The 14,321-nt window shown below is 37.0% G+C and overlaps 1 protein-coding gene across 1 annotated transcript in view; it reads right to left on the bottom strand.

Annotated features, from left to right (window-relative positions):
- Window positions 1–5,068: 5,068 nt before the first annotated feature.
- Window positions 5,069–14,321, bottom strand: part of LOC108570628 (probable serine/threonine-protein kinase tsuA) — a 27,268-nt gene continuing 18,015 nt past the window's right edge. Inside the window, exons 3-5 of the mRNA XM_017932512.1 lie at window positions 6,865–6,999; window positions 5,940–6,388; window positions 5,069–5,864 (exon numbers count right to left, since the gene is read on the bottom strand). Coding sequence (XP_017788001.1) covers window positions 5,069–5,864; window positions 5,940–6,388; window positions 6,865–6,999 — 1,380 coding nt within the window. The remainder of the gene's footprint in view (window positions 5,865–5,939; window positions 6,389–6,864; window positions 7,000–14,321) is intronic.

The raw sequence follows: 14,321 nt of genomic DNA on the forward strand, positions 1-14,321 counted from the left end.
GTTTGTAGTAATTATTGAAACTGTGATTTTCTTCTTTTCTGGAATTTGTTAAGGTTTAGAAATTTTCAACTGTAAGGATACAATTGTTTTTTTTTTTTTTGTAAAGAAAGGAAGATTCTATCTTGCCAGGTTTCTTGTATTAAAAGAAAAGTTCTAAGAAATTTTTTGAGTGAGGTGTTTTGTAGCAATTATTGAAACTGTGATTTTCTCTTTTTTTTTGGAATTTATTGAAGGTTAGAAATTTTCAAGTGTAAGGATAAAATTAAGTGCTTTTTTTTTTAAAGAAAGGAAGATTCTTAGGAGATTCTATCTTGTATAGTTTCTTGTATTACAAGCAAAGTTTCTTACAGTGAAAATTCGATGCTATCGATAATGTACAACGCGTAAGATCATGAATAATACTGCTGACAAAAGTCCAAAGATTACAGGGCAGAAAAAAAAAAAAAACAACTTGTAAGAAAAAAATATGAAAATGAACTATTTCACTTGGAATCTGCTTAACGAACCGACTTATACATATACATACGTACATTAAGATATCAAAGTCTGTCTATTTTAAACGCATCGTTAATTAGCTCTGAAACAAGGAGAAAGCTTGTTACAGCAAAGCACGTGCGCGTACAATTTCCACCCACGGCTATTCTTTTCAGATAACCGTAAATTCGCAATTTACTTCTATTTCTGCGATGACAAACGCCAGTCCTTGAGCGAAATCATGACGTAACGCGTTATCTCAGTGTCAATCTGTAAATTAATGTCCAACCACATCGCGTGAAAGTGTCGTAAACGATGATTACGAGCAGCCAACTGCTCCGTCATTAATATGCACCGAAAAATCCCACTCGCACATGCAATTCAACCACCATGATAGATCTCTACGTGGATACATGCCGTAGCTAATCAATTTTATACGAGAATTTTTTATCAACCTCTGTGTTCGTTCTATTTTCACACTTAACCTGGAAGAATAATTATTTTTACTGCTACTGGTAAGAATACGTGTATATATATGGATGTATATATTAGTAAGTTTGTTCTGATAAATATCGTGAATGAAATATACATAGAATGAAACAGTAAAGAACTCGATCTTATCGACTTTACAAAATGGAAGCTGAAGATAAGCTAAACGCGATAGCTGTAATAAAGTTAATCGTGAAAAGCAATCGGTGGTATATGATGGTTTGAAAAAAAAAATTTTTTTTTTCGTTTTTTTTTTCTGTCGAAATACGTTTCGAGAAGGAACGTGTGAGCATCGTGTAAAAACACGAGCGTCAAAATATATAATAACGATAGTGGATCTGGACTTTCTGTATAGCTATCTAAATAACCTGTCTCATTCACGTCGCACGATATCACCAACCAAAATAATAACCAAAGAAACATAAACATACACTGCTCGTTTAAAGTGCGCAATTGAAAGTCCTGTAAATGGTTGGATTTTACGCGTAAACGATGTTTTCACTTGTAACACATAGCCTAAAAAAACAAAGCGTTACCAACAATACAATTGTCTCAAGAGAAACACACGTGTTGATACATTGATATTTAATAGAACATAGTTATGAATATTTATAATCATTTTTACCATCACTCACTCTAATCGTTTGATGTCATCTTACAATGAAACCTATTTCATCGCGAACGACGTATGAAACTGGTTGCAAAGTTGAATGGGAAGTAAGCCATTACGTTGAGTCAGGGAACTGTCCTTAATTTACCGGGCTCTATGTTTCGAATAATCGGTGCAACGTCGCTAAAACAATTAACTTTGATCAGATTTCCATAGTTTCACTGATTTTCTTTCTGTCTGTCCTTTTCCCTGCGTCGCAAACACCGGACGCATCTTCTACATATTTCTTTTTTTTCTTCTTTCCATTACCGATAGACAAAGTTGAACGAGTGCCGCGATTGCGCAAAACACAATTACCTGAAGTGGACTCGAACCTTGTTCCACAGATAATGCAGCTCGACAAGAAAGTCGAATTATTACCTCTCGATACGGTCCAACGTACTTTGTATCGTAATTTACATTCTAAATTGACAATGTAAATCAACGCATGGAAAAAAGTTATTTTGAATATAAATGGAAGCGACGACACACGTTTAAATAGAGTTTAAGTTGCTTGCTACGCAAGAAGTATAATGAACGAACAATAATCTAAGTTTGGTACGATGTAATTCCGCTTACGAATCTGTCGTAAATTCATGAATGTCAGTTGAGATACCATAGTCGAACGAATAGACTAAATAAATACTACGCAACCAACATTTTATTTCACTCTCCCTCCTCTACCATTACTCCCCCACTGTCCTCTTAATAAACACGAGGAAAAAACGCATTTCGAAATGTTAAACACGAAACAACGTTAAATGTTAACATTGGTACCGCATTCCTGATCGAACTGAGAGAGAAAAAAAACGATAATAAAGACGATCGAACCTCGGTAAACACATGTCGTTCTCGTTCTTCCATGTAATTGCCATTTTTCCACTTAAATCTATCTTATGGCATTTGTAAACGTTCGTTCCATGGTCGAATCGGGAAAGGTTAGTATCATGCGAGCGAAACAGTCGTATTGAGCCGAACTGAACCGAGCATATAGATGCAGGTTGAGCAAGTGAAAGTGAGGTTAGGTTGGTAATATCACGTGGTGCACCACGGGGTCTAAACGAGGTTAATCGAGAGACCGAGAACCGAGCGCCGGCGCAACCAATGAACATAAATGCGTGCTTACTATTCTCTGTTACTCATTTTACACCTTATTCTTCTTCTATTCTGTCAACAAACTTCCCTCCCTAACACTTCTATACAAATATCATGCGGTACCAATGAAAGACAACAATGGACAGTTCAAAATATTTAAACGTCACAAACGCAAAGACCATCCATGTTTCATGAAAATATCAGACGACACGGGTTCAGGTCAATGGAAACACGGGGGGAAAAGCGTGTTTCGCATTCGTTCGATCGCCGCTAGTCAGCGCTGAAGTAGTATTTGCGCGAATTTCGAAGAATAAGAAAAAATGCGCGTCGGATCGAGACGATCGAGCGAGGTGGAGGAGGGGAGATTATTGAGCCCGCGTCGAGAAGGGCATTCTAAAGATACACATTCTTAAACGTAACGAATTAATAAAAGAGAACTCGCCGGAAGATACTTACCGATCAATGGAAAAATACTAGGTTGATCGAGCAGCGACTTGAGACTGTTTTCAACAAGAGTGGGAGAAGAACGATCCTTGTCACTCATTTCACGCACTGCGCCACGAAGCCGCACGTTCCGAGGTAACACACGCACACACTCCGTTCGTTATACGGGGAGAACACCGCCGCGCACGAGAAAGAACGAGCAAGAGATATAGATAGACTTTCCTATGTGTGTACTACACGCCACTACCCAACAACGTGTGTATGTGTACGCGTAGCAGAAACAGCACACACGGATGTGTAACGTGTAATAACAACGAGTAACAACGACGTCGACAACGAGAACGACGTGCCTCCCGTGGGACACAAATTGAATGACGTTCTTCCAGACCGGCAGAGAGAAAAGGCGCCCGCACCCGAACCTCTCACCTCGTCACGCTGTTTCTACTATCACCCGAGACGGTCGCGGCCCGTTCGAACACTCTGGCCACGTTAAAATAAACGCGGAGCGCTACCCAGTGCACGGTGCTCTTGAAAATCAATCTAAAAGTGGATCGGCTGGGGGGGGAATCTCCTGGCTACCCTCTGGACCGAGCGCACACCCGTCCTCCTGGCCCTCTCCCTCTTCCCTCCCGTAACTTGACCGTGATCAGCGATTCTCGTGCAATTTTCGATCACGATGTTTCTTTCCTCCTTTCTTTATTTCAGATTCTTTTCTCTCCTTGTCGTTATAATTTATTCGAAATATTTTGTTTCTTGAAAGATCGTCTCGTTTGACCACCGTCCTTTTTCAAGGTTTCTCTGGTGCGTTTTGTTAGGTTCGGTGTTAGGTGTGTTCTCGAGTCAGAAATGTCATCGTTTCTTTCTTGAAATTTAAAGACATATCTGTTGTTGTTACTGTTAGTAAAAAATTGTAGTTTAATTGTGTAGAACGTGTTTTAGACGGTTCTGTGACGAATATTTTGCAGCATGTAATTTCAAACTACAACCTAAAAGTTTGCAAAACTGATAGTGAATAGTTAAGGAAAGGACATTAAAATTGTACGAAATGTAAAATTGTGAAGAACTGATAAGACATTGCTGACTAAGTAGAAGTTGGTTCAGTGATTGCATGCATAGAAGGACCTTAAAACTGTATGGTGAAAAATGTTTCTGGTTAAAAAATTTCTCATTTGTTCAATGCTGAATATTTTATGCGTCATTCTTTATGTACAAATCCATAAAAACTAAAAACAGATTACAATTTTGATAAATTAGCTTTGTCATTATTAATACTTGTAAGTAGAAATTGAACACTGTTTCGAAGGCAGTAATTGTTTGAAATACTTTTAAGTACCTGCAAGAATTAAAAATGCTCAATTACAATATTAGCGTAGCGTATCGATATTTGTGAACTGTAAATGTTTCTGAATGAACTTTCATTGATAAAAATGCTAGATATAGCTTTTACAAAATCTCTTGCTCATAACTATCAAGAATTATGCACGTTTTTTCCCTAATACATGTAGAAGTACTAACTACACTCGCGTACGTATTAACCTTCTAATAAAGCTCCGAACGAATTCATATTCTACGTTAATTATGTCAAACTGTTCACAAAATTAATGTCAAAGGAACAAGCAAAAGAAAAAAAGAAGAATTTTTAAACAAAATACCCAATTACTTGCATTACTCTTCATTTCAAACTTATCTGAAGGTTTCTCGAACGTTGAACCTCTCTGAACAAAAAACCGAAAAAAAATGCAAAATGAACAGAATGTTTCGAGAGAGAAAAAAAAAAAGTAAATATTTACAAAGAAATTGCATTGTAAGAGAATTCTCCATTATGTTGTCAATGTTCAGTCGTCTCCAATGTATCAAATACATTTTCACCAGAGCTAATCTCATTTAGAAAGCAGTTTATGCGGTATTGCTCTGCGTTCAAACCCAGACACTCAGAGATTCAGCTGTAGTTTGAGAGGTCGAGAAACTGTTTCGCTGTTTAAAAAGAGCCTGAATTTCAGCCGGAGTCGAAGACCATCTGCGATGTTTAGCTTTTTCCAAGGGCACCTCGGGCAAACCCACCTCTGTGTGACACCCTCTTATGGGAGAAATTGGCAGAGTATTGGGCAGACCAATCTCTGGAAAGGAACTCATAGAAGAGAACCCGCTTTCATCTTCGACACTGCTCACGCTGGCAGCTGGCTTCGATTTCAAAGACTTCTCCTTCTCTTTCTTCTCCACTTTCCTAGCACGTCTATTCGGGGTGGACGATGTCGTACACGTGAATATCCCCTCATGCTCGGACATGGAAACGTTGAAGGAATTATTATTTGGCAGTACATCTTCTTCTTCTGTCGTTTTGCTGCTTCCTGAGTTGAGCGAAGTGGCGTCGAGTGATCTTCTCACACCAGGAAGTAAACTCTGCAGATTTCGATCAACAACATCCACGGTATTCGACGACGATTTCAAGAAACACGTTCTACTATCGTTATCGGTACTACTAGGTTCGTTTTCACGGTAGCTACTGGAACGTCTGTTGTAACTAGTACCTTCCTGCAATGGCGTAGAGTTTGCAAAGCTGCTGTTCTGCATGTTGAGAGATACCTCGTTGTGATGATTGTTATGATGATGATGATGATCTACAGGTGAAGGGGAGGAATCGTTGTTATCGAACGAGATCCTAATCAGATCTGGCTCTCTCATAGCTAGCAACGATTGAACAGTCCTCATTAACCTGCAACAATTAATTCGTTGTTAGTTTTATATACTTGAAAATATCAAAATTCGTCGAAATGAAATTCTACGTTACCTAAATGCTTCTTGAGACAGTTTCTCAGGTGGTATATCGTTCAGATTCAGTTCCGGCTGTTTCGGCCTTCTATAGACGACACCTTCGTGGGTTTTGTTTAGGTCCTGAGTTTTATTATTACGCGGAGGAGTGCAGTGTGCCGGATCGTTTCTACGAAGCATCGACCAGGTGAACTCGCGGTAGCTCGTTGTACACGGTGAGATCTGGGTGACTGATTTTGCCCTGGTGAAACGTGAGGAAGTCGAAGACGTTGAGGCTGAGAGGCCACGATTCGGTGAGGAATCCGCGTGCACCGCGTGAACGCTACGACTACGCGGAACCCGTCCCGTTGAATTCTTGTCCTTGAGACTATTCTTCTCGTGAAGAATATCCAAGCTCTTGCGGGCTCGGTCCAAGAAACGCACCACCTGCTCCATCAGGGACCGGTACATTTGTCTGTTCGCCTCTATCTGAAATTTTTGCATAATTAAATTTCTTCATTTTTACAATTGTTTGTTTAATAATTGTTTGATTAAACATTTTTACAATTACTTCATTTGTTTTTTTAAATTTTAAATTAATATTTTTGTTATCGTTACAATGTTAAATCGATAGAAAATTGCCGTGCAATATTTTTCGATACGTCGACTGCGGATTTTCACGCGTTTATGGAAAATTCAAAGGCAGAAAGATACACAGAGTGCACTGTTATAAATAAACTAATAAAAAAATATTTATGGAATAAAACAATCGTCTACCTAACTTTTATTACTTTTCTCGTTGTATTCATACAGACAGGAATTTGCACAAAAATCCTCAGTCCAGCGATACGAAACGAAGAGGAGCAGAAGAAATTGGAATAAGGTAATCTGGTCGAGGACACGCCAGTAGTTTCCCTTGCGCGTCGAGTATGTTAAACGATCGTTGTTCATGGTTACATACAAACCTGTTTCAGTTGCCATTGCAATGTTTCAACCTGGGTCTGAAGGAAAACGCTGTCGATTACTTGTACATGAGGTATTTGATTGGTCGTTAAGGCGTTCTGCAATCTTCGGTTCTCCTCTATCAGCGACTGGCATTGCTGGAAAAAGCAAACAAAAAGAAAATAGAAACGATCGAAATGACCAGCAATATGTCATAATAATAACAATAATCTCTCGTAACCGATGTTTTCGTTTTCTAACAAATTTCCACTAATTTTTTCTCTCTCTTTCATTGAATTTCTAAACTTTTGTTACGGTTGTGTTTAACGAGGAAAGTGTCTGGCGGCTCTCGAGCGACTTTCCTGAACGTAATAATCGTTTCAAAAGAGGAAAGAAGCGCCGCGATACGTGTATGTACACGCGTTAATACAAGGTTTCACCTTGCGTAGGAGATTTTTCACACGGTGGAGTGAACACGAATCAACGTTAGCAGAGCGTACGCCTGTTTATTGCACGGACTATGCTCTTCCAATAGCGGTATATTTTGTTTAAAAGAACGCTTTGTTCCGCTGAATATTCAACGCGGAGACCGCAAAGATAGTCCATAGAACGAAGAATTTTATTCGTCAAATTTACAGCTGTTATTCGAAAATTTTCCCGGTGATCGATATTCCAGGACCTCTGCTAACTTTGTAATAAAAATTTCACAATTTTTCATCAGTACCGTCCATTTTCTCTCGATTCTAATCAAATTCAACAAAAGAGAAAGAAAAATTGCAATAAAAATTAGCAATAGAAAAAGAAATTATTGCACGCCTGTTACTTGAAACAAATGCAGAATTATTTGATGGCAAGAACGTTTGCGAAATAAATTCGAAAGTTAAGAAAAAAATAGTTGAAATGGTAAAAAAGCGTGTATGGAACTGGGAATAATGTAAAACTTGACTGCACTGGCCACCGACCAAAGTTCTCCAAACGCGTTTAACCCTACATTATGCACCCTAATGAACTTCGAGCAGAATCCTAATAGAGTGTACATAAAGAGACACAAAGGTCCAAATTCGAGGATTCCAGTCACGAAGTTTGTCATTGGGCAAACAATTAGACATCGATGAGCAATACACCTTTTGAAAAGCGTCAAAACGTTCTGTAGGATATGATAATGCCTGGCTGTTGTTCGATAAGAGAGACGGGAGGATGTTATGGAGAGCATTTATGGTTGTTTTTCGGTGGTCGAGTCGCGGAGACGGGCGTAAAAGAAGTTGGAAGAAACATGAGGTTTCTGGCATTTCCATACAATGGCGGGAAAAATACGGTACGAGTTGCGAGATATCCGGCGATGGGCCATGCTTGATAACGAAGCCAGGACGCGCGAGATGTTGAAAGAATGATGCGTTCATCGTTCGAATCGGTCGCCGTCGCGCGTTCAACCTCTGTTGCTGTTTATTAAAATCCACCGGTAACGATCTGCTCTCCTCCGCCGATAGGAGAAAATAGGGATCGCGTGGAGGATCGTCGCGAAATTCGACTGGAATGCTTTTCATATGGTGAACCACCGGAACTTCCGGTCGGTGCTCGATTGTACGGTTCCTGATTATTCGCTGAAAATTATACTGGGTAAACGGCGACGTCGAAAAGGTTAGGATTCGAGAGGAATTCATCTTTTTATGCGAGAATGGTTCTTATCGAGAAAATTTCGTGATTTCTTAACCCTTTCGGGACCAGTGAAATTTGGATAAAAATTGATTACGAATTTTGTGTAATTTCTCGGTGAAAGAGGGACGTCGAAAAGGCTGTGATTTGAGAGGAATTCATTTTTTATCTAAGAATATTCCTTATCAAAAAATTTCCTGCTTTCTTAACCCTTTCGTGACCAGTGAAACTTGATTAAGAATTGATCACGAATTTCTCTAATTTGTCACTAAAAAAGTGAGGTCGAAGAGCTCTCAATTCGAGGAGAATTAATTTTCGTTATCGGAAGAATTCTTGATTCCTTAACCCTTTCGTGACCAGTGACAAAATTGAATAAAAATGATCTCGAATTTTTGTAATTTCTCACTAAGGAAAAGTGACGTCAAAAAGCCTATGACTTGAGAGGAATTCATTTTTTATATAAGAATATTCCTTATCAAAAAAATTTCCTGATTTCTTAACCCTTTCGTGGCCCCTGGGAAACTTGAATAAAAACTGATCCCAAATTTCCCTAAAATCTCACTAGAGAAGTGACACAAAAAAGCCCACATTTCCAAGAAAAGAAACTTTCATTATCCAAAAAAATCCTAATTCTGTAACCCTTTCGTGACCAATGAGAAACTTAATCACAAACTAATTTCGAACAATTCATTAACTGATCATGTACCTAAAGAGAAAAAAGAAAGAAAACCTAGCTTTCTCGTTACAGATTATTAAGAAACACGTAATACAGCCGAAAAAAAAGCAAATTCACAGGTTCGCGGATGTGCATGCTAACACCATATTGCGGGAAGTATCGCAAGAAAATGAGATTTTTTTGCGCGCAGGTGAAACGGTACGCGGTAGAAAAGGATTTGGACGATGTTTTCTAGCCTATGGTTTCCTCGACGATGACCTCTAAGGGTTTCTTGCCGACAGTGTGTCCAGCCGCATAAGGGAATTTATACGGAAAGCTGAAATTTTTCAGCGGGGACCTAAGCGGATGGGGTTCCGCATGGTCGCTCAGCTTGAACCGTCCACCGGCTGAATACTATCGTGACGTCACTCGCTACGGTCACTGCCTGAATTATTCAGTATTTCTTCGTTTCTACTTGTACACAGTGTTGTACCCGGGCTCTCTTTTCTATCTAATAGATCGTCACTACATGCACGCGATATTATATACAATAATTATTTTATCGAGGAAAGTGAACAACTGGAAATACCTTATTTAACTATTCGATATTATCTGTTTCGAGTTGCACAGGGATTTTCCCGCATTACTCTTCTAGGGACGAATACAGTTCTCTTTTTGTGGAAATGAAACTTCGTTGAGATACAATTATAAAGTTCTTTTTATATTGGAAGTGTAGATTTATTAAGATTTGTCTTTCATTGTAATTCATTTTTTTCGAAACTATTCGTCCAGGGATAAATGCAGTTCCTTTTTTTTGTGGAAATGAAGCTTTATTGAGATACAATTCTAAAGCCTTTTATTGGAAGTGTACTTTTATTAAGATTTCACTTTTTCATTGTAATTCAGTTTTTTCGAAACTATTCTTCTGGGGATAAATACAGTTCTCTTTTTGTGGAAATGAAGTTTCGTTAAGATACAATTCTAAAGCCTTTTATTGGAAGTGTACTTTTATTAAGATTTAAATTTTTTATTGCAATTCAGTTTTTTCAAAATTATTCTTTTAGGGATAAGTGCACTTATTTTTCTGTGGAAATGAAGCTTCATTGAGTTTCAATTCTCAAGTTTTTTTTTTATATTGGAAGTGAAGTTTTATTAAGGTTGTATTTTTTTATTGTACTTAATTTATTTCGAAACTATTCTTCTAGGGATAAATGCAGTTTTGTTTTTTTCGTGGAAATGAAGCTTCATTAAACTTCAATTTGTAAGAAGTGACTTGTTGCACGGGAAACGCGTGAAAGTTTACTCCGCACTCCCAGAGATAAAGTTCAATTAATTACAAACTTAACTAGTTTCGCTAATAAGTAAAAGATAGCGGACTTTTTATCGTATCAAGTATAAATAAAAAACGACAAAAAATAGTACAAAAAAAAAAGGGAAAATTAATTCTAAATATCCTAAGTATTTCCTGTAACGTACATAAATATATCCTGGCTTCACACAAGCTTTACACCGTAAATAAGAATTTAATCTATCCACGGATAATCCGAACGAAAAATTATATTGCTCCCTCGATCATCCGCCAAAGAATTCTTAAAACGACTAATTATACTTTCTAAATAGACAATATCAAGCAATTTCGATCCGAGCTATTCAAATAAAAATTTCTGTTTTTATTCCGTGCAATAAGGTTGTTAAAGCCGCGCGAGTAACTGTACAACCGGAACAAAGAATTCCCTATTACCTGCGTAATTACTCGAGCCCACCTTACAACACTACTGATCGCGGTCCGCAGTCTTAGGCCAATTTATCATTCTCTTAATCGGCCTTGAACACGTTCATTCCTATTCCACGTGTATATATATATATATACGTACGAAATTTCCCTTTTACACACGTTAAGTACTTTACATTCTCGAGACAAAAGGCGAAAAACGAGCATTCTCAGTGAGAAACAAAAGAGAACCACCAGGTTCTTCCCCGATATACCTGCCCATACGACCGTCCTGAAATTTTTCGTCGGTACACGCCGAACGAAACTGTAAATCTTTGAACCTACAGCGAAGAAACCGTCAAGCTAAACGATTATTTGCTTTAGAAATGGATATGCGCGTAGAATAGGCTGAAAGGTTTCTATCTAGGATTTTACGCGCAGGATTAAATGGCACCTGTTTAAACCGTATTATTCGATTTAATGTTATATGGGTACCGTAATGGTGGCGCGTTTAGAACCGGTATTAAATGTGAAATAAGTTCACAGTTAGTTTTCCTATTGGTATCTTTGAGTGTGTTAAATTATTGACGCATTGTTGACGAGAGGCTGAATCGAAGGTCTCTGATTAAAGAATAGAGGACTTTTATTTTTCGTGCGTTGGTTAGGTTAGGTTAGGTGAGTATTTTGAAGTGTAGCGAGGTTTTAGGATGGATTTTTAAGTGGTAGCTACTTATTTAGAGTTAGTAATTTATTAAAAAGAGCGCTTAGGGAGTAGGTTAGATTGGAGGTGGTTCGGAAGAAAATAGATAGCAGAAAGTGACGTGGATTGCGTCGGAAAAGAAAACAGACACGTATACCAAAAAATATTGCTGAATGTATTCATAAATTTTTTAAATGTACTCGATAAATTTTTAACACTTTGTCGAGTGTACTAATGCATTTATCACTCTCCTTCCGATGATGTGCAGAAACTGAGTCGACGGCGTGTTAATATCTTTGGTACGAATATAATTTCATTTAACGAAAAAAGGAATGAAAAATTTTACTTTCATATCATTTTATACCAAGTTTTCATAATTTTTATTTTAGTTCAATCTCTCTCTCTATATATATGTATCGAAAGAATTTTACATACACAAAGTTCTTCCAACAAATATGCAACGAAAAATTTCCGAAGAAGAGAAAAATTTACGGCCGCGGTGAAAAACCAGGTGAACGAAACCCGAGTGCAAAATAGCTGAGCGAGGAGAGTCGCAATCGCGAGAAAGGTGATACGATTTCGGAAATATGTGTGTGACAGAAGCGACGAAGGAGGCCAAGAAGAAGAAGAAGAGGAGACAAATGCATTAAGGGGTGATTCCAAGATGGCGCTCCGCCGCCGAATTTATTTTTGGTGCATTCCAGTGAAACGAAGAGAGAGAAGAAGGTTCGACCAGCCTAACGTGCAGACGATGTTTCGCTAGGAAGATCCGCTCTTCTGCTCCTCTTGTTGGAATACTCGAATTATTTTTTTCTCCTCTCTCTTTTTCTCGTCCCTCGCTATGCTCTCTTTCCATTTCCGCCGCCGACGTCGTCGTTGCTGCTGGTGCTGCATATTCAGAGACGCAAGAAACAAGCCATCGGTCGATGCTTTTTCCACCGGTGCCAGGAAACGAGTAGTCCATTTTATCATCGAGGTTAATTATTAAAACAAATAACACCGCTGCTAATCTCAGGCGTACCTTTGCGGAGTTATTTATCGATAAAATATACGTGTGTTACGTACTGGGTGTTCCGTAACTAGCGGTACAACCGTGAAAGAATTAAATAGAGAAGCGAATTGGTTAAGTGGTTTTAGTTAAATATAGAAATATTAAATATGGAAGTGTAGAAATATTAAATATAGAAATATAGAAATTATTAAATATGGAAGTATAGAAATATTAAATATGGAAGTATAGAAATTATTAAATATGGAAGTATAGAAATATTAAATATGGAAGTATAGAAATTATTAAATATGGAAGTATAGAAATATTAAATATGGAAGTATAGAAATTATTAAATATGGAAGTATAGAAATATTAAATATGGAAGTATAGAAATTATTAAATATGGAAGTATAGAAATATTAAATATGGAAGTATAGAAATTATTAAATATGGAAGTATAGAAATATTAAATATGGAAGTATAGAAATTATTAAATATGGAAGTATAGAAATATTAAATATGGAAGTATAGAAATTATTAAATATGGAAGTATAGAAATATTAAATATGGAAGTATAGAAATTATTAAATATGGAAGTATAGAAATATTAAATATGGAAGTATAGAAATTATTAAATATGGAAGTATAGAAATATTAAATATGGAAGTATAGAAATTATTAAATATGGAAGTATAGAAATATTAAATATGGAAGTATAGAAATTATTAAATATGGAAGTATAGAAATATTAAATATGGAAGTATAGAAATTATTAAATATGGAAGTATAGAAATATTAAATATGGAAGTATAGAAATTATTAAATATGGAAGTATAGAAATATTAAATATGGAAGTATAGAAATTATTAAATATGGAAGTGTAGAAATATTAAATATAGAAATATAGAAAAACAGAATCGAATTTTGTTCGTAAGAAACTTAGTTTCTTTTTTAGAAAATTTAATTTGTCAATGGTTTCTTTTATTCAGATTTACATTACTGAGGGAACTGTCGAAAGTGACGTTCTCGTTAATGCATATGAATTCTTGTTCTTCGAATCAGAGAATCGTGGACTGATGATACGGTGTTTTAACGCTCTAATTGTTTGAAAGCCCCAATGATTCTTTCTTTCCTCCTTTTATTTTTTTGAGAAATGCGACGTAATCGTAACTTATCGATACAAAGGTACGAGCGAAAGTTGTTTAGCGAATTGAACTTTTTCGAAAAGTAAGTTTCTTAGCAAGAAATTTTATTCTATATTCTAGGTTTATTTTTTCGTGTAAAACGAACCCCCGCATGGGTGTGCCGGCAATTACGGAACACTCTGTACATGTATTCGCGGTGAGCCGTTGGAAACTTGAGTCTGATAATTAATTTGATTACCGTAGACCGTTCTGTGCTCGCCAGAAAGTGAGAGAGAGAGGGGAGACGCGGTTAATTACCCGGGGACTCATGGTGGAAATATATGTGTTACTATGTTTATAGCAATCTGTTGAAGCAAACTCTAAGCTGCATTCTTAACCTCCTTTTTTCTTTTTCCGAAGGCACTCGTGGAAAATCAATTCTACTCTAATGTACCTGTTTTTAATATTCCCTCGAAATGAAATTTGGGACATTTATTTATAAATCCTGAAATCCCAAAATTGAGGAACTCAAGATTCTTAATATTCCCTCGAGATGAATTCGGACCTTTTATTAGAAATTTTGAAATGCCGAAATTGAGAAACTGAAAATTATTAATATTCCCTCGAAATGAAATTTTAAATTCGG

The sequence above is a fragment of the Habropoda laboriosa genome, unplaced genomic scaffold (assembly GCF_001263275.1).
Source record: "Habropoda laboriosa isolate 0110345459 unplaced genomic scaffold, ASM126327v1 scaffold101, whole genome shotgun sequence".
Lineage (NCBI taxonomy): Eukaryota > Metazoa > Arthropoda > Insecta > Hymenoptera > Apidae > Habropoda > Habropoda laboriosa.